The sequence below is a fragment of the Lemur catta genome, chromosome 6 (assembly GCF_020740605.2).
Source record: "Lemur catta isolate mLemCat1 chromosome 6, mLemCat1.pri, whole genome shotgun sequence".
NCBI classification, from domain to species: domain Eukaryota; kingdom Metazoa; phylum Chordata; class Mammalia; order Primates; family Lemuridae; genus Lemur; species Lemur catta.
In genome coordinates this window covers 48888035-48912450 of record NC_059133.1, presented here as the reverse complement: position 1 = coordinate 48912450, position 24416 = coordinate 48888035, and the positions used below count along the sequence as shown (strand labels likewise).

The 24416-nt window shown below is 34.5% G+C and overlaps 1 protein-coding gene across 6 annotated transcripts in view; it reads left to right on the top strand.

Moving 5' to 3' along the window:
- The window catches only part of USP15 (ubiquitin specific peptidase 15), a 128737-nt gene that overhangs the window by 14471 nt on the left and 89850 nt on the right, over nt 1-24416 (top strand). For 4 of the 6 annotated variants that reach the window (XR_006735766.1, XM_045553459.1, XM_045553458.1 and 1 more), the window contains exons 2-3: nt 10729-10856; nt 20517-20647. Coding sequence is in view for 3 of the 6 variants with exons in the window: in XM_045553459.1 (XP_045409415.1) it covers nt 10729-10856; nt 20517-20647 (259 nt within the window). In the remaining 3 variants the exon portion in view is untranslated. Of the gene's footprint in view, nt 1-10728; nt 10857-20516; nt 20648-22038; nt 23826-24416 lie in introns of those variants that run through there. The other 2 variants (XM_045553461.1, XM_045553460.1) reach the window with 1 other exon arrangement.

The following is a 24416-nucleotide window of genomic DNA, read 5'->3' as shown; positions in this document are numbered from 1 at the left end:
CCAAAGTAAGGATTCTTGTGTACCCTACCCCAACCCTTTTGAAGTATGAGAATTCCTGTTACTACACATCTCCACATTTAATATTGTTGACACATGTGCATGTGCTTGTGTGTCCACCAGTTTTATGGGAATGATATGATATCTCTTTGTGGTATTTATTTGCATTTTCCTTGTTGCTAATGAGGTTAAGCATCTCCTCATGTATAGAGGCTATTCTGATTTCCTGTTCTGTCACTTGCGTGTTATTCTTTTGTTTCTTTAATTTAAGGGAGTTTTTCATGTATTCTAGTCCTTTGTTGATTATATGCAGTATAAGTATCTTCCCTGGTCTGTATCTTCTCTCTTGGTAGTTTTTGTTGAACAGAAGCTTTTAATTTTAATCTTGGCAAGTTTATCAACCGATTTCTTTAAGATTTGTTGCTTTTTGTCTTAACTCTTCCTACATTTTAAGGTAACAAAGATTTTCTTATGTATCTTTTTAAAAATTTGTACTTTTGCTTTTCACGTTTACTTTTAAATTCATCTTTAATTTATTTTTCTATAGTTAGGTCTGCCGTAACACAGCATGTGTTCTTAAAAATCACCATGCTATGCAAAAATGGCACAGTAAAAACCACAGGGCATATGGGAAAAAATGGGATTGGGGTACAACACTCAACAACTTTTCCAGTGACACATTTTTTAAAAAGATACCCCAAAAAATGGTAGCATGGTTTTACATGTTTTAAATGGTTAAGAAATATATAAGTGCCACAATAAATACAACATTTTATCTTGAAAAAGATGAAGTTTGCTTATGGAAGTGGGATTCAGGAGGGTTGCAGCTTGTGAGTTATTGTGAAGTAGTACATGGAGATTATCTGAAATCTGCCAGGAAGTTTTAACAGCAGATGTGGAGGGTGTGGCTCATAACATACATGGTGAATTTCGGTAGATGTCTGAATTGTGTGTGTCGTGCATTCCTATGCTGGTCACTTAGGTGGGTAGTTTTCTATGTTCACCTAGCGTTTCTTTCAGAGTTGGAACTAGGTAGGGTAAGGCACCTGAGGCATAAAATTTAAGCAAACATTGACTTTCAGGGTCCCTAAACATCTCACTTGTCTCACCTAGTTGTGGCCCTACTTGTGGAAGAAATGGTGCTTAAATATACACTGTAATTTATGTTATATTCAAATTGTTTCCTAATACAGTCACTTGTCACTTAATGACAGTGATGTGATCTGAGAAATGCATCATTAGGCAATTTCATTGTGCAAGCATCATAGAGTGTATTTAAACCTAGATGGTAGAGCCTACTACACACCTAGGCTGCATGATCTAGCCTATTGCTCCTAGGCTGCAAACCTGTACAGGATATTACTGTATTGTATACTGTAGGTGATTGTACCACAGTGGTAATTGTGTATCTAAACATGTCTAAACAGAAAAGGTACACTAAAAATATGGTATAAAAGATAAGTAATGGTATACCTGTATGGGACACTTACTTACCATAAATGGAGCTTCCAGGACTGGAAGTTGCTCCAGGTGAGTCAGTGAGTGAGGGGTGAGTGAAGGTGAGGGCTTAGGACATTACTATACTCTAATATAGACTTTATAAATACTGTATACTTAGGCTACACTAATTTTATTAAAAAATATTTTTCTTTATAATAAATTAACCTTAGCTTACTATAATGTTTTTACATTAGAAACTTACTAATTTTTTAAAACTTTTTGACTCTTTTGTGGAAACACGTGGTTTAAAATACAAACACATTGTACAACTGTACAAAAATATTTTCTTTACATCCTTATTTTGTAAGCTTTTTTCTATTTTTAAAGTTATTTATTTATTTATTTTTTGCTTTTTAAACTTTCTTGGTAAAAACTAAGATACGAGCCCATATATTAGCCTAGGAATACACAGGGTTAGGATCATCAATATCACTGTCTCACACCTCCACATCTCTCACTGGAAGGTCTTCAAGGACAATAACATGCATGGAGCTGTCATCTTCCATGATAACAGTGCCTTCTGGAATACCTCCTAAAGGACCTGCCTGAGGCTCTTTTACAGTAAACTTTTTGATATATAAGTAGAAGGGGTACACTCTAAAATAATGATAAAAAGTATAGTATAGCAAATATATGCATAATCATTTATTAAGTATTATATATACTGTATGGAATTGTGTGTATGCTATTGGCAGCTTAGTAGGTTTTTTTACACCATACCATAAACAGATGAGTACTGTATTATGCTATAATGTTACAGTGGCTATGATGTCATTAGGCAATAAGAATTTTTCAGCTCTATTATAATCTTATGGGACCACCATTTTATATATATATTTATTGTTGACCAAAATATTGTTACATGGCGCAAGAAGGTATACAGAAGCTCCTCCACTTACAATGGGGTTACAGCCTGATAAATCCATCAAAAGTTGAAAATATCATAAATCAAAAATGCGTTTAATGCACCTAACCTACCAAACATCATAGCCTAGCCTAGCCTACCTTAAACATGCTCGGAACACTTAACATTAGTCTACAGTTGGGCAAAATCGTCTAACACAAAGCCTGTTATATAATAAAGTGTTGAATATCTCATGTAATTTATGAATACGGTGCTGAAAGTAAAAAACAGAATCAATGTATGGGTACTTGAAGTACAGTTTTACCTAATGTGTATCATTTTGACACCATCATAAAGTTCAAAAATCATAAACCACACCATCCTAAGTTGGGACTATCTGTATCAGTTTTTTTTATTGTAGTAAGAACACTTAACACATGATCTGCCCTCTTAAATTCTTAAGTGCACACTATAATATTGTTAACTATAGGCACAATGTTGTACAAAATATCTCTAGAACTTATTCATGTTGCGTTATAGAAACTTTATAATCCACTGAACATCAACTCGTTATTTCTCCCCAACCCACCCAAACCCTGGCAACCACAATTCTACTTTCTATGAGTATGATTATTTTCGGTAGCTCATATAAGTGAAATCATGCAGTATTTGTCTTTCTGTGACTGGTTTATTTCATTTAGCATAATGTCCTCCAGGTTCATCCATGTTGCTGTGTATGACAGGATTTCCTCCTTTTTTTTTCAGGCTGAATAGTATTTGTGTATGTATACCATATTTTTTTATCAGTTCATCTATCAATGTACATTTAGGTTGTTTCTCCATCTTGACTATTGTGAATATTGTTAAAGTGAACATGAGAGTGCATGTATCTCTTCAAGATCTTGATTTCAATTCTTTTGGACATATACTCAGAGGTGGGATTGCTGGATGATATGGTAGTTTTATTTTTAATTTTTTGAGGAACCTCCATACTGTTTTCCATAGCTGATGTATCATTTTACATTCCTACCCAATAGTGTTGAGTTCTAATACAAGGGTTCCAATTTCTCCACATCATCACCAACACTTGTTATCTTTTGCTTTTTTAGTAATAGCCATCCTAACAGGTGTGAAGTGATATCTCATTGTGGCTTTGATTTGCCTCATACATCAGTTGTGTTGTAACACACATTCAAGTTTTCAAAACAAGCATTAGAGCAGAACTGACTGCGTATGTGAGGTAGAGCTGTAATTAATTTTTTCCCACATTCTTGGTCAGTTGTCCCAGTACTTTTGTAGAATAATCCATTTTCCCCCACTAGTTTGTGATGATGCTGTTGAACACATACCATATCTCTACATATATGTGAGTCTGGTTCTTATTTCTTTTCTGTTGTCTTTGTTTCTTTTCTTCCCTTTCTTTCCTTTCTTCCTTTCTTTCTTTTTTTTTTTTTTTTTGAGATGACATCTTGCTATGTTGCCCAGGCTGATCTTAAACTCCTGGGCTCAAGTGAGCCTTCTGCCTCAGTCTCCGGAGTAGCTAGGATTATAGGCACATGCCATTATGCCTAGCTTCATTTTGGTTTTTTGTTTGTTTGGGAGTTTTCTTGTGCTATTTCTATGCCAGTATCACATTTTCTTAATCACAGCTTTGGCACTTTGTAACCTTGTGCAAGTTAATTTCTGTGTGCCTATGAAATTATGATAATAGTACCTAGTTCATTGGGTAGCTGAAGGAGTAAATGAGCCAACATATTAGTGTTTAGAGGTATGCACCTGGCTCAAGAGTAAAAAACCCAGTGTTAGTAGTTTTGTTATTAAAAGTAATTTCTATAACTTAATTAAGAGTCTTGGCATCTAGGAGATTTGAGATTGCCATCATGTTTTTCTTCTTCCAGACTGTCTGGGAAGTGCCAGGGAGGAAGTAGGGAGAGGTTTATGGAAGGATTCCCTGAGACAGTGACATTTTGGCTGATACATGAAAGTTTATAGAAGTTAACTGCATGTCTTAGTCCATTTGAGCTACTGTAACAAAGTACCAGTAAGTGACTTTAAAACAACAAAAATTTATTTATCATAGTTCTGGAGGCTGGGAAGTCCAAGATGGCTAAGCACTGGCAGATTCTGTGTCTGGTGAGGGCCTGCTTTCTGGTTCATAGATGGCACCTTCTAGCTATGTCTTCCTATGGCGGAAGGCATGAGGTGTCTCTCGGGGTTTCTATTGTAAAGGCACAAATCCCATTCATGAGGGCTGTACCCTAATGACCTCCCAAATACCATCGCCTGAGGGGTTAGGACTTTAATATATGAATTTTGGGATGTGGGGGCATAAACATTCAGAGAATCGGAGAATATTGTAGGCAGTAGGGCCCATGAGGCAAGAAAATGATGTGTCAAGGAACTGAAAGAAGGCTCGTGTAACTGGATCTGAACCTAAAGAAAAATGATACCAGCTGAGACTAGAGAGGTAGATGGGGCAGATCATGCAAAACCATTTAGACAATGTTAAGGATTTTAGATGTCATCCTGGAATTGTAGTTATAACTATTCGTAAAGATTAATATTTCATGACTTTTAATCTTAGAGGTCTAAGAATAAAAGCCATGAAATAGTACTCTTTATGAATAGTCACAACTATTCAAAAAAGAAACTCAAAAGCTACAATTGGGCCCATCTGGACCCTAATAGTATACCAAGCATTGAGTGCTGTTCGGAATGTATAAATTCAGGTCTTTGTTCACTTATTTGTAGTTTTTGTGTTCTATTGATTCTGTCCTAGGCTTTTATCAATTCAAATTGAGGAACATTGGGGGATTTGGGCAGATTTCGTAGATTTAGGACTAGAGTTTTTAAAGTACAGCAGATCTACATAAATGTCTTGAAATAAAATCTTTTCATTTATCCACGTCATCTAATCTTGTCTTTCTTAGACATACCTACAAGACTGTACATTATTTCTGGAATAGATGCTCCTATTTTTCTATTTCCCTGATGATTCATTACCACAAATTCTATAAATTAGATATAGATGGCATATAATAGAAATATAATGCCCTTTTTCAACTGAAGGTAGTGTTGAAAGCATTAAATATCATCAAATGGGAAAGTCCCCTGTCATAATAGTGTCATTATATAGAAAGAAGACACTTCAAGATCTAGGAAAGAGAGATCTAGAAACATGTGACAGCTGATGAATACTACCAAGCACAAATCTTCATTCAGTACAGTAGTCCCCCCTTAATGGTGGGGGATATGTTCCAAGAACCCCAGGGGATTCCTGAAACTACAGATAGTACCAAACCTTATATATACTGTTTTTCCTATACATACACACCTGTGATAAAGCTTAACTTGTAAATTAGGCACAGAAAGCAATAACTAATAATAAAATAGAACAGTTATAAGAACACACTATAATAAAAGTTATAAAAATGCAGTGTCAATATTTTATTGTGCTGTACTCACACTTCTTTTGGTAATGATATAAAATGATAAAATGCCTGTGTGCTGAGATGAAGTGAGGTAAATGATGTAGGCATTGTGATGTAAATGGAAGATTTCAGAAATAAACAATTCATCAGTATTAAATTACATACTGTTCTGAGTAGCGTAATGAAATTTTGTGCTGTCCCATCCAGATTGTCTTTAGTCACTTAGTAGGCATTTTGGTTATCAGATCAACTGTCAAGGTATCACAGTGCATAAGTTCTAGTAACCTTTATTTTACTTAATGAAACTTTTCAAAAGAAGATAGACTAATGGCCTACAAACATATGAAAAAATGCTCAACATCTCTAATCATCAGGGAAATGCAAATCAAAACCGCAATGAGATTATCACTTAACTCCAGTGAGAATGGCTTTTAGCAAAAAGTTCCAAAACAGTAAATGTTGGCGTGGATGTAGAGAGATAGGAACACTCATACACTGCTGGTGGGACTGCAAACTGGTACAACCTCTATGGAAAGTAATATGGAGAACCCTCAAGGAACTAAAAGTAGAACTACCATTTGATCCAGCAATCTCACTACTGGGTATTTACCCAAAGGAATAAAAGACATTCTATAATAAAGATATCTGCACTCAAATGTTTATGGCAGCACAATTTGCAATTGCAAAGATGTAGAAACAACCCAAGTGCCCATCAATATATGAGTGGATTAATAAAATGTGGTATATGTATATTATGGAGTAGTAGTACTACTCAGCCAAAAAAAAAGGTGAACTACCTCTTGTATTATCCTAGACAGAGCTGGAGCCCATTCTTCGAAGTGAAGTATCATAAGAATGGAAAAACAAACACTACACATACTCACCATTAAATTGGTACTAATCGATCAACACATATGCACATACAGAAATTACATTCATCAGTGTCAAGCAGGTGGAGCAGGGAGGAGGGGATGGGTAAATTCACACCTAATGAGTGTGGTGCATGCTTTCTGCAGGGTGGGCACACTTGTAGCTCTGACTCGGGCGGTGCAAGGTCAATTTATGTAACCAAAGTGTTTGTACCCCTGTAATATTCTGAAATAAAAAAATAATACAATATCCCCAAAGCATAAGAGTAGTGATATAATATTTTGGGGCCACAGTTGACCATGGGTAACTGAACCCACAGATGACTGAACCCATGGAGAGCAAAACCATGAATAAACCACGAATACAGGGGGATTACTGTATAACTGTAAAGGAATTATTAAGCACTTTGGAAGATAAAATTCTATGTTTTAAAAATATCTCTTAAAAAAATAAAAATAAAAATATCTCTTAAGTAAATAAAAATAGAATTTAGATACTATTCCATAAACAGTTTTTAATGTAAGTTTTACAAATGACATATGTAATTATAGTGTTAATTTAATCTCAAGTCCATATTTCTATTTTTAATGCATATACCATTACTACTTAAGAAAACTAATTGAGAATTCTGCATTTTCATTTTAAAGGCAAAAGCCAGTAACTAAGAAAATTAACTGGAAATGAAAATCTACTCTCCCAAGTGATATTAGACTCCACAATAGTTTTTTTTTGTTTTTTTGTTTTGTTTTTTTTTTTTTTTGAGACAGAGTCTCACTCTGTTCCCCGGGCTAGAGTGCCCTGGCATCAGCCTAGCTCACAGCAACCTTAAACTCCTGGGCTCGGGTGATCCTTCTACCTCAGCCTCCCGAGTAGCTGGGACTACAGGCATGCACCACCATGCCCGGCTAATTTTTTTTGCATATATTTTAGTTGTTTGGCTAATTTCTTTCTATTTTTATTAGAGACGGGGTCTCGCTGTTGCTCAGGCTGGTCTCGAACTCCTGAGCTCAAACGATCCGCCCGCCTCGGCCTCCCAGAGTGCTAGGATTACAGGTGTGAGCCACCGCGCCCGGCCCATAATAGTTTTTCATACAGGTATTACCAAATCATCAAGGAATAGATAATCCCTGTCCTTACAAACTACTTTCTTGGAAAGTAGTAGAAGAAAAACTACCCTAGTTTTGTTCAGCATAGTACTAGAGAAACGTTTTGTAAGTGCAGAAAATTTTTGTCACTGTCAACACTTAGTCTTGATAGTCTAAAGAAATGTTGAATGAAAGGGAACCTCTCTAATAAGCAGTATTTATCAAAAACCTATAGCAAATTCATAAACAGTATTTATCAAAATCTACCTAATGGTGGAACTTTAGCTATTCCCATTAAAATCAAGACAAAAATGTTTGCTAACTCTTTATCTACATCATTTTAGAAGTCCTAGCAAGTGATTAGACAAGAAAAATAGGAATAGAATTATAAAGGAAAAGATAAAACACATTATTTGCAGCAACAATATGATTTTTTACATAGAAAAATCCAAGGGAATCTACAACCGAATAGAACTATTAAGAATTCGGGGGGTGGGGGGGGCGCGGTGGCTCGCACCTGTAATCCTAGCACTCTGGGAGGCCGAGGCGGGTGGATCGCTCAAGGTCAGGAGTTCGAGACCAGCCTGAGCAAGAGCGAGACCCCCGTCTCTACCAAAAATAGAAAGAAATTAGCTGGCCAACTAAAATATATATATAAAAAATTAGCCGGGCATGGTGGCGCATGCCTGTAGTCCCAGCTACTCGGGAAGCTGAGGCAGTAGGATCGCTTAAGCCCAAGAGTTTGAGGTTGCTGTGAGCTAGGCTGACGCCACGGCACTCACTCTAGCCAGGGCAACAAAGTGACACTCTGTCTCAAAAAAAAAAAAAAAAAAATTCAGGGGGCTAGTGAACGTAAGATTAATCACTTTAAAAAATTAATCATTTCTATGCATCAACTACAAAGTTATAAAATGTAATTGATTGGAAAAGATACAAAATTTCACATAGAAAAACTATGAAATTCCTAGTAATGACTCTAGCAAAATAAGTTTGATGTTTATGACAAAAAATGATAAAATTTATTGAAAGACTTTAACTTGACTAATGGAGACATATGCCATGGCTGTGGATGAGAAGACTTAGTTTTGTAAAGATGGCTATTTTCCCCAAATTAATTTGTAAGTTTAATGCAATTCCAATCAAAATCTTAATAGGCTTTTTTTTGTGGAAGCTGATAAACTGTTTCTAAAATGTATATCAAAAAGCAAATGGCCAAGGGTAGCTAAGACAATTTGTAAGAACAACAAGCTGGAGGAACTTGCCCTAAAAATATCAAGAATAAGGTAATCAAAACACTGTGAAATTAGAACAATAATAGACACTTAGATGAATGAGAATAGGAGAACTATATCTTAGTATGACATTTGTTTGCAAAGAAAGCAGTCTATATTTATTTTAAAAAACAAGGTTTTCTTAAGACTTAGTCCCTCAATTCTTCTTTTCTCACAAATCTTTGAACTCCACAGTGTGGAGGCTTTAAGTTGCATAACCCTGACAGTGGGTTTGGTGTACTGGTACATAGATAATTCTGCATACCCATTTTTAGAGAATTAAACTGCTCATGAATATTCTTTAAGAATTATGAGGTTTTGTTAGGTTGGTGCCTTTCCTTTGCTATTTTCAGACATAACTATGGGTTTTTATTCTTATAATGCTATATGTGGTATGCCGAGAAACATTAGAATGATGATTTCCTAAGAAAAATTTGCTACCTGTATCATTACACACATGAGCATTAAAGATCTTATTAACCTTTACTTTTCATTTTGTTTGTGATCGAACCTGATTAAATGTGTAAGAAATGTTTCTGGAAAAGAATTTAAAATAATTATGAGCCAGTGGCAAAGCATTATTTCATAGTAGGTATATTATAGTCAGAATAAATTTGTAATGTTTTTTAGGTTTATTTTTTTAATGCTTTCTTTACTAGTGACACTTATTTTACGTTTTCTGTCACTAATGATCAGAAGCTAATTCTAGGTAGTTGAAAATGAGATGAATGTAGTTTCTGTAATGCTTATAGTGCTCAGTGTATCACACTTCTGAAATCATTCAAAAACCAACCCTGCTTGCCCCAGCAGATTTCACTACCGTATGAGGAACAGAGATGGTATTGTTATTAACTTCTGTTGGTAAAGAAGCTTAGTTATTTTTAAGGTTTTTTTTTTTCAGTTTGATTATAATTATTATAATTAACCTTGCAAACCATTAATAACCAACTTCTCTTCCCTCAAAAAAAAAAAAACACCACACAAGTTAAGTACATAAAATTAATATACTGTTTTGCAAGTTTCTTGAAAAAGATAATTTTTAAATTTTTTTCTATTTTACCACCTTGCATTTTAAAATTTGTTTTGATTGATCCTTACAATTATTTGAATTTTGTTCAATTGAAAAGTATTTCCTTGGCCAGGCACAGTGGCTCACACCTGTAATCCTAGCACTTGTGAGGCCAAGGTGGGAGGATTGCTTGAGGCCAGGAGTTCGTGACTAGCCTGAGCAAGAGCGAGACTTGTCTCTACAAAAAAAATAGAAAAATTAGCCAGGTGTGGTGGCTTGCACTTGTAGTCCCAGCTGCTTGGGAGGCTGAGCAGGAAGATTGCTTGAGCCCAGGAATTTAAGGTTGCTGTGTGCTATGGTGATGCCAGTGCACTCTAGCCAGGGCAACAGAGCGAAACCCTGTCTCAAAAAAAAAAAGTAAAGAAAAGTATTTTCTTGAAGACCCATCACCTGCATGTTTTTAAAAGTGTTGTTGTGGATTTTTTTTTTTTAAATTACGTCAGTACTTGTCCTCAAGTAGTAGATATTTATAGAACCATAGAAAGAATACTTTATACAAATGAAGTATTTTTCTTTGAAATACTAAATGGCATTATAGTTCTTCTCAATAATCCTTTGAAGTAGATACGTGCTTTAATATAAAATGAAATATCAAAAATAGATAGCTCTTCTGCTGTTCCTGTATTTCCAGGTATTTTAAGTGATTTCTTTTCTTTTCTAGGTACCTAGTTGATAGTCGATGGTTCAAACAGTGGAAAAAATATGTTGGCTTTGACAGTTGGGACAAATACCAGATGGGAGATCAAAATGTATATCCTGGACCCATTGATAACTCTGGACTTCTCAAAGGTCATTATTTTCTTCCTTCAGTCAAATTGTAAATGTGTTAAATTTCAATATGTAAATGTCAATGGATTGAATGTGGAAAATGTTAATGTAAATAAATTGATAAATTAGAAATGTCTTTGCATTATTAGATTTGACCTAATGAACTTAGGTTATCCTATTATAACTAGTTATTCTATATCATGACAAATTTTGTTTTTTATTTATAATGTAATAAAGGTTTATTAAACAAGGGTTATTAAACATTTAAATGAAGATTATAAATTAGAAAGCACTCTCTTATTATTTTGAGGAAATACTGTTATCACATTGTTTTTCCTAATGGACACATCCTTTTTTTAAAGTTGAGGAACACTGATGTATGTTTATGTTATTGGATTTTTGCATTAACCTTCTACAACTTTCACTACTTGCCAGTCCTTCTATACCTTTCACTACATTTAAAGGGAATAAAACATAAGTACCAGAAAGTCCATTTCTGGCCAAGATGGAGTAACAGGGACTGGATTTACCCTCCCATCTGAACTAAATAAAACCCTGACAAAATATATGAAATAGCAGTTCTCAAAACACTGAATATCAGGCAACAAAAAACAGTGATCCCTGAGAGATGGGAAACAAATGAGGTAAGCCCTCTGATTGCCTTCAGCTTACTACACTGAAAGAGTTTCCAAGATACAGCACAGGAAGGAGAAACTCGTGCAGATCCTTGCACTCTCCCTTAGTTGAGAAGAAAGGATTTGAAGTCCGGAGAGACCAAGGCTGATAGAGTTTTCAGAGAGGAGCAGGCAGCTCTGAGAGAGAGACTTAAAGACCTCCAGAGGGTCTGTCTTAAGTTTTCAGTTGACTGTTGCTTAGCACATTGTATGTGAAGAAGCTACCCAAAGCCAGGGAAAGAACCATCCAAAAAAATTATAGGAAATAATCATCAAGGCTGATATAAAACTGGGAATAATTTATCTTCCCAGCAGCTAGAGTGGAAAACCTCATAATTCACTGAGAACATTTTTATCTCCATAATAGTGTGAAATTAATTTGTGACCCACTAATCTGAAAACATAAAACCATTTCCAAGTAGCTTAACTGCATTTCAGAACAAAACTCAAGAGTATTTTTAAGAATATAAAAATATCCAGAATCTAGCAACATAAATTTATAACATTTTAGATCTGACCATATAATACCTGTCATGCAAAGAAGCAGGAAAATATGACCCACAATGAGAAGAAATACTAATCTTCAAAGAAAGGTAGCTCCCTGAAAAGAGTGGAAAAAAGTTAACAAAAAAATACGAGACAAATACAAAATAAATAATAAGATGGTAGATTTAAACGCAGCACTGAATAATCACATTAAATATAAACACCCCAATTAAAACTATAGATTGGGTAAAAAAAGTAAGACCCAACTATTAACTGTCTATAAGAAACTCATTTTAAATGTAAAGACACAGATAGATTAAAAGTAAGAGATGGAAAAAAGATAATACCATGCTGTGGTAAGCAAAATTCTAAGACTGACCCCCAGTGACTCTAACTCTTGTATAATCCTGTCCCCTTTGAGTATGGGTGGAACCTGTAAATAGGATGAGATATCACTCTGATGGTTATGTTACATGGTAAAAGGAGATTATCCTGGTGAGCTTAATCTAATCACACCTGCCCTTTAAAAGCAAAGAGTTTTCTCTGACTAGTGGCAGAAGAAGTCAGAAATTTCAAAGCATGGAAAGGATTCATTGCATCATTACTAGTTTGGAGTTGGAAGGGATCACATGAGACCTAAGGCAGGCAGCCTCTAGGAAGAGAGAGAGAGGCCTTAGGCTGACAACCAGTAAAGAAATAGGGCCCTCAGCCACAACCCATGAGTAACTGAATTCTGCTAATAACATGAATGGGTTTGGAAGCATTTTGTTCCCCAGAGCCTTCGGATAAGAGCCCAGCACAGTTGACATGTTGACTTCAGCCTTGTGAAATCCTAAGCATAGAATCCACTTGAGCCCACTTGAACTGCTGACCCACAGAACTGTGAGATAATAAATGGGTGGTGTTTTAAGCCACTATGGTACTGTGGCATGTAGCAGTAAAAAACTGATACACATGCTAACACTATCATAGGAAAGCTGGAGTGGCTATATTAATGACAGACATTAAGTTTCGAATAAAATACAGTACCAGGGATAGAAAGTCGCTTCATAATGATTCATGGGATGGGACAGTTCATCAAGAGAACATAATAATCCTAAATTACATACCCATCTAATGGCATAACTTAAAAATATGTTCTGGAGTGACATCAGCAAAATTACAGAACAGGAAGTCCCAGCCCTCGTTCCCCCACAGAAACTGACTTAACAATGATATGTGGATCACCATATCTTTATGAGAAGCCCAGGATCCAGTTAAGTCTCTACTCTAGATGAGTAAAAAACAGAATAACTACATTGAAATGAATAAGAACAATTTCATTTTGCCCATATCAGTCCCTCCTCCAAGCTTGCATAACTTAGCACTGAGAGAGATTATCACAGCTCGGAACCTCTCCGTTTGAGATTAAGAGAGGAGAGCGTGTGTCTAACTGCCCAGCCTTTTAGTGTGTTGTTCAAAGGGTTGGTTTCCGTTTTGCCTCAGTGGGATGCTGATGAAACCAGCATAGTTCTGATGCCTGAAGGCAGTTAACAAAGGTTGATTGCTATAGCTGGAAGGCTCTGTGAATTTGAAAGAAATCTGAGAACCCAAGGCTTCTTTCATAGAAGAAAAGGAGAGGAGTGAGATAACATGGCCTTTTAGTGTGTTGCTTGAGGAGCAGATTTCTGTCTTGCCTCACTATACCTAATGGAACTTGCATAGTTCAGTTAAATTGGGGAAGTTAAAAACAAAGGAAAAGAGATTGGTGGCTTGCCGAAGCTGCCATAGCTCTGCAGTATTGGGACAAGGCACAGAACCTGAGGCTTTTCTCCTAGGAAGGAGGAAGAGAAGTAGAGTCTGCCTTCGATGTCTCAGTCTTTAAGTGTACTGCTCAAAGGGCTGATTTCTGTCCTGCCTCACTCGGTGCTAATAGAACTGGCATAGTTTGGTGAGGACAGTTAAGAATAAAGGAAAAGGGGCTGGCGATTTGCTACATTCAGCACAGCTCTGCAAAATTGGGAGAAGGTGCAGAACTCAAGGTTTCTTTACAGGGAGGAGGGAGAGGAGTGAAGCATGCCTCCAGTGTTCTGGTCCATGGTATAACAGTAAGGTACCAGAGGGAGGAAGAAATTATGGACTCCTGAAAACAAACAAACAAAAAAACCCCACAGAAACCAATAAATCCCTCTAAGTACCTACATGCACAAGTACAGAAAAGACACACCTATAGAAAAAGTTTGAGAGGCTTCCAGAATCTCTAGCCAGCCTGATTTGTGAAGGTATTTCCCTGTCAAAGCCAGTTCATAAAGACTGGGATAGGTGGTTGTTTCTTTAGTTGCACAGGCACCAATCAATGCAAAGCTACAGAAGCTTGAAGAATCAGGGAAACCTGACACAAAGAAACAAAATAGATTTTAAGAAACACCCTAAAGAAATGGAGATGAATTGCCTGACAGAGAATTTGAAATAATTGTCTTTAAAAAGTAGTACACTGAGTTTCAAGAAAACATAGCTAAACAAAATCAGGAAAATGAAAATCAAAAAAATGAAAATATCAGCAAGGAAGTAGAAATTTTAAAGAAAAACCAAATACATTTTGGAGCTGATAAATACAATGACTGAAAAATTTCAACAGTAGAGTTGGTCAAGTATAATTGGCATACTCAAAGACAGGTCATTTGAAATTATCCAGTCAGAGGAATAAAAAGCATGAAAAAGTCTAAAGGAAGTCCAAGGAACTTAATGGGACACCATCAAATGAACCAATGTGCACATTATGGGAGTTCCAGAAGGAGGAAAGAAAGAGGGGCAGAAAGCTTATTTAAAGAAATAATGGCCAAAACTTTCCAATCTGGGATGGCATTGGACATACAGATTCATGAAACCCAAGAAAGATTTGAACAACACTGTTAATCAACTCGACCTAATTGATATTTATAGAACATTCCACTGAAAAACAGCAGAATAAAAATTCACTTCAAGTGTACACATAGAACATTTACCAAGGTAGACCATATTCTGGCCCATAAAGCCTGTCTCAATAAAGTTAAAAGGATTCAAATCATAGAAAATATGTTCTCTTACCACAGTGGAATAAATCAGTAGTTAATAGCACAAAGATAGCTGGAAAGTCTTCAAATATGTGGAAAATAAATAACACATTTCTGCATAACCTATGGGTCAATGAAGAATCCACAAAGGAAATTAGAAAGTAAGTGAAAATGAAGACAGAAACTTCAAAGTTTGTGGAAGGCAGCCAAATACTATGTGATAGGGATTTATAGTACTAAACACAAAAGGAAGGTCTCATATCAGTGACCTTGGTTGCCATTTTAAGTATAAAACTAAGAACAAATTAAAGCTACTTTAGCAAAAGTTACTTTAAAGGGCAGAGCGTGGTGGCTCACGCCTGTAATCCTAGCACTTGGGAGGCTGAGGCGGGTGGATCATTTGAACTCAGGAGTTCGAGACCAGCCTGAGCAAGAGCGAGACCCCGTCTCTACTAAAAATAGAAAGAAATTATCTGGCCAACATAAAAATATAGAAAAAATTAGCCAGGCATAGTGGCGCATGCCTGTAGTCCCAGCTACTCGGGAGGCTGAGGCATTAGGATTGCTTGAGCCCAGGAGTTTGAAGTTGCTGTGAGCTAGGCTGACACCAGGGCACTCACTCTACCCCAGGCAACAAAGCGAGACTCTGTCTCAAAAAAAAAAAAGGTTACTTTAAAGTTACTTTAAGCAGAAGAAACAAAATAATAAATATCAGAAATTAAATAGAAAACAGAAAGATTGATAAAATCAATGAAACCAAAGGCTGTGTGCTTTTGACGACCAATAAAAGTGGTAAATGTCTAGGTTAACTCATCACAAGAAAATCAGGAACACAAGAAGGTAACATCAATACAGAATCTACACATACTGAAAGGACAGTGAAGAAATATGAACTTGATGCCAATAAATTCAGAAAATTATTAATATATCAAAAAGATAAATTTTTTGATAGATACAATAAAAGCTCATTCCAAAAGAATAGATTACCTTTATAGCCCTATATCAGTTTTAAAAAATGAATTTGTAGTTTAAAACTTTCCACAAGGAAAACTCCATACTCAGATGGTACCACTGCTAAGTCCTATCAAACATTTAAGGGAGAAATAATACCAATTTTATAAAAACTCTTCAGAAAATTGAGAGGGATTCAACTCATACTGTGAAACCATTATTAATTTGATACCATAATCTGACAGAGACATTTCAAGAGAAGAAAACTACACCAATATCCCTCATGAAAATAAATGTAAGAAGTAACAGAATTTTAGCAAACCAAAATTCTGATTATCTTATATATAATATAGAAATATATATAAAAAGGATACTATATCAAGTAAGACAAAAGAGTAAAATAGAAGAAAACTTCCTAAAACAGTAATGGGCATCTATAAGAAACCTACAGGTGACATACTCAATGTTAAAAGACTGGATGCTGTGAACATTAGGAAAAAAATAAAGAATGTTGCTTTCAGCTCTTAGGTCAACATTGTACTTGAGGTTCTAGCCAGTGCAATAAGGCAAGAAGAGCAAAAGGCATACAGATTGTACAGGAAGAAATAATAAAACTGTCTATTTATAGACAACTATCTATGTATATGTAGAAAATTCAGTGGAGTCCAGAAAAGCCAAAAAGCTACCAGAAGCAAAATGAGTTTAGTTCACAGGATACAAGATCATAAATCAGGATACAAGATCATAAATCAAAAATCTATTGTATTATATACACTAAAAATGAGCTATCAAACTGAAATTTTAAAAATACATTGTATGATAGCATCAAAAATATACATAAGGATAAATCTGACAAAATCAGTACAAGATCAGTACACTGAAAACTACAAACATCACTGATAGAAATTAAAGCCTCAATAAAGAGAGAAATCATATTGGTGGATCAGAAGACTCAATATTGTTAAATTGCCCTTTTCTCCCTAATTAATCTGTAGATTCAACACAATTTTAATTCAGATTCCTAATAGTCTTTCTAAATGTTGAGATTGAATTCATATGCCATAAATTCATCCTCTTACATTGTACAACTCAGTGGTTTTTAGTATATTCACAAAGTTGTGCAACCATCATCTAATTCCACATTTTCATCACTGAAGAAAGAAACTTTATTTTCATTTGCAATCATACCTTATTTTCTTTCCCTCCCACCAACTCCAGCCCTAGACAACACTAATCTACTTTCTGTCTCTATGGGTTTGCTTATTCTGGACATTTCATATAAATGGAATCACACAATATGTGTTCTTTTATATTTGGCTTCTTCCACTTAAGACAGAACAATGTATTCAGATTTCATCCATGTTGTAGCATGAATGAGTACTTCATTTCTTTTTATGGATGAATGATTTTCTATTGAATGGATATAGTACATTTATCCACTCATCAGTTGATGGAGTTATTTTCACATTTTGGCTCTTATGAATATTGCTGCTGTGAACATTCATGTACAAGTTTTTGTGTGGATGTATATTTTCATTTCTCATGGGTATACACCTAGCTGTGGTTGTTGGATCATATAGTAACTCCATTGTTTAACTATTTGGGGATCTGTGAGATCGTTTTCCAAAGTAGTTGCATCATTTTACATTGTTGCTAGCAATGTTATGAGGGTTTCAATTTTTCCACATGCGTGCTATCACTTGTTATTATCTGTCCTTTTTATTATTCCCATCTTGGTGTGGAGTGATATCTCATTGTGATTGTAACTCTCATTTCTCTGGTGATTAATGGTAAATATCTTTTTGTGTGCTTATATATCTTTTTTGGAGAAATGTCTATTCAGATCCCGTACCCATTTTTTTAGTTGGGTTATTTGCCCTTTTATTGTTATGTTTTAAGAGTTCTGTATGTATTCTGGATACTGGACACTTATCAGATACATGATTTGTGAAAATTGTCTCCCACTCTGTGGGTTGTCTTTTTACTTTCTTGATGCTATCCTCTGAAACACTAAAAGTTTTCAATTTTGATGAAATCCAGTGTACCTATTTTTTTTCTCATGCTTTTGGTGTCAGAAAGCACTGCTGTGAAACCAAGGTCACAGAGATTTACACCTGTGTTTCCTTCTAAGAGTTTTACAGTTTTGGTTGTTATATTTATGTCTTTGATCAATTTTAAATTGATTTTTATATATGACATGTGGTAGCAGTCTAATTTCATTCTTTTGCATGTGGATGGATATTCAGTGGTCTGGTAGGTTTTTTTAATAGAAATTGACAAGCTGATTCAAAAATTCATGTGGAAATGCAAATGATATAGAAAGCCAAAACAACTTTGAATGTTTTAAAAAAAAATTATAGAACTATCTGATTTCATAACTTATTTTAAATCTATAATAATCGGTATAGTATTGGCATAAAGACAAATAGATCAATTGATCAGATAAGAGAGTGCAGAAATAGATCTCTATATATGTTAATTTGATTTTATACAAAGATACAATAGGAATTCGGTAGCAAAAGGATAAACAAATACTGCTTTAGCATTTGGGTATTTATTTGCAAAAAAACTGAACTTTAAGGCACCCTATACAGTGGATGGATTATAGACCTAATTATAAAAACTAAAACAGGAAAAAAATAGGAAAAAATCTTTGTGATACTGTATTAGGCAAAGATTTCTTGGATCTGATACAAAAAGCACAATTAATAAAAGGAAAAAATTGATAAATTGTATTTCTTTTTTTGTTTTGGGGTTTTTTTTTTTTTACCCTGGCAACTGCAGCCTGATGATTTTTATTTATTTATTTGGTTTTTTTTTGATAAATTGTATTTCATCAGTAATAAAAGCTTCTTCAAATGACACTGTTAAGAAAATGAAAAGACAATCCACAGTGTGGGAGAAAATATTTACAAATCACATAATTAATAAAAAAATTGTATGCAGTATACACAGCTCATAAAACTCATTTTGAGGAAAACATAAAACCCAATGGAAAAAATAGGCAAAAGATTTGAACAGATGCTTCACCAAAAAAGACAGTTTTCATAAAGCATATACAAAGATGCTCAACATCGTTAGTATTAGAGAAATGAAGATTATAAAACCACAATGAGGTACCCCTATACATGTATTACAATGGTTAAAATTTAAAAGACTGATCTATACCAAACTCTCATACAGTTTCTGCAAATGTAATATAGTACAACACTTCAGAAAATGGTCTGGCAGTTTCTTAAAAAGTTTAACATACATTTACTATCAGACCCACTCATTCCACACCTAGGTATTTACTCAAGAGAAATGAAAGCACTTATCCATGTGAAAAGTTGTACACGAATGTTCATATGCTGTTATTTGTAATAGAAAAAATTGTGAACAACCCATGTGCCCATCGACACCCAAATGGATAAACAAATTGTGATATATCCATATAATGAAATCCTGCTCTGCAATTAAAAGGAACTATTGATACGTAAAACCGTAGATGGATCTCAAAATAATTATGTGACACGAATGAAAACGAACAGAAAACAGGACATACTATTTTTATATAAGAGTCTAAAAATGCAAATTCGTCTATAGTAATAGAAACCAGGTACTATCTTCATATAAGATTCTAGAAAATGCAAAATGCGATAGTTACAAAACACAGAATAAGTGACATTCTTCAAGTGCTTTCCTGCTTCTTGATTTACGTTGTTAAATCTTAATAGGAATGGTATGTTCTCATTATTGAAATCTTACCAAAAATAATTTTGTTTCCCCTGTTAAAACTAACTCAGAACAAGAAAAATCTCCTGTAAGTTGAATATAACTCAGTGAGCTGTTAACTGTTTCTGCACTTTGGAAATTCAAATAGCCAGATAACAAATAAGTCTCAGATTAGGTTTAGGTATGAATCCAGAAATTTCTTCTAAATCTTTGGCCTTCCCTGCACTAAATTTTTTAGTTTAACCAGAAATTTGAAAGTCGATCATAGAATTAGAACCACATTTGAACAATTACTTTCATTTTAGATCTTGGGAGGAATCCAGATTATGGGCCTTCTGAAATAATGAGATGGTTCACAAGATTTCCTTTTATGATTTCCATCATGGTTTCCCAGCTTATGTGTCTTGGAGTCGTTGTAAAAGGTTATTGATTTTCTTCCGAATTTTCTATCTCAGCTGACACTAGAGTGACCACTGCTGTTACCATGTGAGGGATCTGTGATAATCAAAATATTTGTGAGACACTCTTCTGTCAGGTCTGTTGGGTAATGATTACCCGTTAGTATTTTTTTTAGAGCCTAATAAAGAAAAATTATGTTTTTAAGCACTGCTTTTTGACTAATGGTACCAATTAAGTTTTTAAAGCAACAGGTTATTTTGAGATATGTGGGGATTTGATCCTCTTCAGAGCTTTTTTCAAAACTCATCATTTTAAATACTTGAAGAAGTCTTCATGAGTTTAATTTGTAATGTATACAACCAAAGTGTTTATTGGTATATATTATTGTTTCTTGTTATGTATTGAGTTTATTTTTCCTTTTGCAGATGGTGATGCCCAGTCACTTAAGGAACATCTTATTGATGAATTGGATTATATACTATTGCCAACTGAGGGCTGGAATAAACTTGTCAGCTGGTACACATTGATGGAAGGTCAGGAACCAATAGCACGAAAGGTACATTTTAATAATAATATAAGTATATTTTTCTTGAATAGTTCACATTTCATTGTTAATTCAATAGATTGTGAAGACTTGTCATGTATCTTGGAGAAAAAGGCCAGCAAAATGTCACTTTATACTATATTATAATAATAATAACAGCTAACACACAAAGAGGGTTTACTTATGCTAGTCACTGTTCTAAGGATATTACATATTATTAGCTAGTTTAATCCCCTCTGTAGAGAGAAAACTCTCTAAAGTAAGTATATTTATCCCCATTTTACAGGTGAGGAAATGAGGACAAAAGGTGAGAGAAGATCAAGGTCTTCTAAAAGTCACATCAGGATACAGACTTAGGCAACCTAACCCTGTTTTCTGTGTTGCACAGGTTTTTTGATAAAACAGTTAGAAAATTATAAAGAAACTAAACGTTGATGAAATATTTTTTGCAACATAAAAATTTTTTAAACTTGAAAGTGTAGATTTTTTTTTATTCCTTATTTTAAAGTTTTAAAATTATAGTCTAGAGACATTAAAAAATAACCAATTTTCCCTACTTTGGGGGACTGAAAAGGAGTAAGTGAGGGTGTTACTATAGTAGAATACCAAATACTCAAGGTGAATCAGCCAACCTTACACAAATATTTGATTATTTATTCAGGGTGGGATTGGGGAGAGAGGATGGGGAGGGATCAAAATTTCTTGGCATAATTAGTTATCTGGTTTGAGGTTTTTTTCCTACACAGAAACAATTAAAAAGTTGACTTAGGTAACACAAGGGTAAAAACCTCTAGTAGACCAAACCATATTTGGAGTTATTTGGAACTGATACTATAGAGTTGCCATATTAACAATTTGTAGTTGTATATCCATGGTTTAGGTATATTAGAAGCTGACCTTGGATCTTATATTCTAAATAGCTCTTGAATGTACCTTTTATTTAATTTAGTTTAGTTTAGTTTTGTTCCTTAATTTCACTCAGCCATTTCAAAATTAGAATTCCTGTCTTGTAGGAATGCTAGCCTTATAATATATATTAAATTACCTAGTTGTTTTATCTATAGTTGCTGGAGAAGCATGTTGGCCAATTGAAGGATAGCCTGTTTAGCTGTAAAACTGTCTAGAAGGATTTCATTTCTCAGATAAAAGAAAATCTGTGTCCAGAATATCTTAAAATGTGTTAAACTGTATTACTTTAATCTTATCTGATATACTTTTTTCTTATAAATGTAGCACATTATATACTACAAATGTATAACGTATGACATTATACATTAATCTATATGCAAACAGATCAACCAATAATTTCATTGCCATTGTTACTCTTTGAAAGACTCTGTTGAGATTTTTAAAACCTGTGTCTGATAAACAAAGTGAAAAAGAAAAAGAATCATGAAAACGTCACACAAATAGAAAGAAAAAAGTTGGAGAAGTCTATTAAGAGACTACACACTTATTTTTAATGAGGTGTATAGAATTTATTCAGCTTGTAAAATAGTTTTCATACTTTAATATGCATAAAATTGCCTGGAGTCCTTATTAAAGATGCACCTTCTTCCGAAATTAAATGAACAGGTCTGGGAATTTGCATTTGCATTTGTGCTATACCCTACGAGACTGATTCAGGTGGAATTCAAAGAAGTAAAGTGATCGGCCTTACACGGTCTGAAGCCTAACTTTGAATTTTACCAATATCTGATTGCATTAAGTAATCTAAGATTGGTGATGCCCATAGTTATAATGCAGAAAGAAAGTTAAACATCTTCTTGGGCCTCAAGACATCTCTAAAATGTTTCATTTATAGTGTGAGTGTTTAACTTAAAAAACTAACAAAAAGAAAACAGGCATTTAAGCAGGAAATATAAGAGCACCAAAATCCAAGAGAAACAATAGACAACAGAAATAGACTCATAAGAAATCCAGATAATGGAGTTATTAGACTTAAAATACTGTGCTTATTATACTAAAAAAAAAATACAAAATTGAAAAGTAGGGCAAAGCTATTAAATAAGAATCAAATATAATTCTAAAACTTATGATAAGAAAAATTCATGGACTTAGTGTTTAGGAATAATATTAGACTAAACAGAATTGAAATGAGAATTTATAAACTAAATGATTTGTCAATAGAAAAATATAGCATAAGGCTTACACAAAAGAATGGAAAATACTAAAAAAATCAAAGGCATATATTGAATGCGGTGAATAAGTTTAAAATATATACATATTATTGGAATCTTAGAAGGAGAGGAACGAAATTATAGGATAGAATACTTGAGGCAGTGATAGCTGAGAATTTTCCAGAGCTGAGAACGATATCAAGATTCAAGAAATGCTGTGCATCCCAAGCTGAAAAATATAAACAAAGCCATACTGAATGAAAATATTGAAAAGCAAAGGCAAAAATATATTTCTAATACTAGCCAGAGAAAATGATATATTATCTTCAAAGTAAGGATAAGACAAAGAAATGATTTCTCAAGAGAAATGATGGAAGCCAGAAAAACAATGTGCTATCTTCAACATGCCAAAAGAAAACAACTGCCAATATAGAATTCTTTGACCAAGGAAAGAATCCTTCAGATATGAAGGTGAAAAAAGTCATTTTCAGACAAATAAAAACTATAGAATTTGATACCACCTGACCTGCACAAGGAAATACAAAATAGTCTTTGGAACGGAAGGGTAATTATTCCAGATGAAAGCTTGAGGACACAGGGAAAAATGCAGACAGACAAAATGTGAATATTATGAGTAAATTTTAATATAGACTATTTAAAACAATAATATAATTTCTTACGGAGCTGAAGATATGTATAAAATTAAACTACACAACAATATTAGCATATAAATTAAGATACTAGCCTCCAAGATGTCTTTCAATGATCCCCAACTCCTCATATCCACATTCTTCAGTTGTCTCCTTCCATGTTGTACCAAGGTTGGTCTATGTGGCCAGTAGCATATAGCAGAACTCATGGTACATCTCTTTCTAGATTAGGTTATAAAACACACAGAGGCTTACATCTTGGGTGCACACACACTCTAGCTCTCTCTCTTTCTCATTTCTCACTCGGGGGAATTCAACTGCACATGGCGAGGACATTCAGGCAGCCTATGGAGAGGCCCACATGGTGAGGAACTGAGATCTCTGGCCAATAGAGAGGAACGGAGGCCTGCCAACAACCATGTGAGTGACCTTGGAAGTGAATCCTTTAGTTCTAGTTTAGTTTTCAGATGATTGAAGCCCTAGCCCATGCCTTAACAGCAATGAGAGACTCTAAGCCAGATCAGTGCAGCTCAGCTGCTCCCAGATTCTTTACCCTCAGAAATGATGTGAAATAATGTTTCTGTGTTAATCTACTAAGTTGTAGGGTAATTTATCAGGTAGCTGTAGATAACTAATATTGATGTTGGTACTTGGAAGTAGGATGCTAACATAACAATAACTTGAAATGTGGTAGTGGCTTTGGAGCCAGGCAGTGTGTAGAAGCTGTAAGAACTTTTAAGAGTATTTATGAAAGTCTAAAGGGCCTTGAACAAACTGTTAGTAGAATAGTACACTTTGAGGAGGCTTCCAGTGAGGACTTAAAGGAAAGTGAGGAAAATGTTATTGGAAAGTGGTCTTTGTTATGTAGTAGCAGAAAATTTAGCAACATGCTGCCTGCAGTAAACTGAAAGGTAAAAAAAAATTAATCTAATGAAATTGGGATCTGTCAAAGTGTTGAAAGTACTGCCTAGTTTCTTCTTGTGCTGCTTTTAGTCAGATATGAGATAAGAG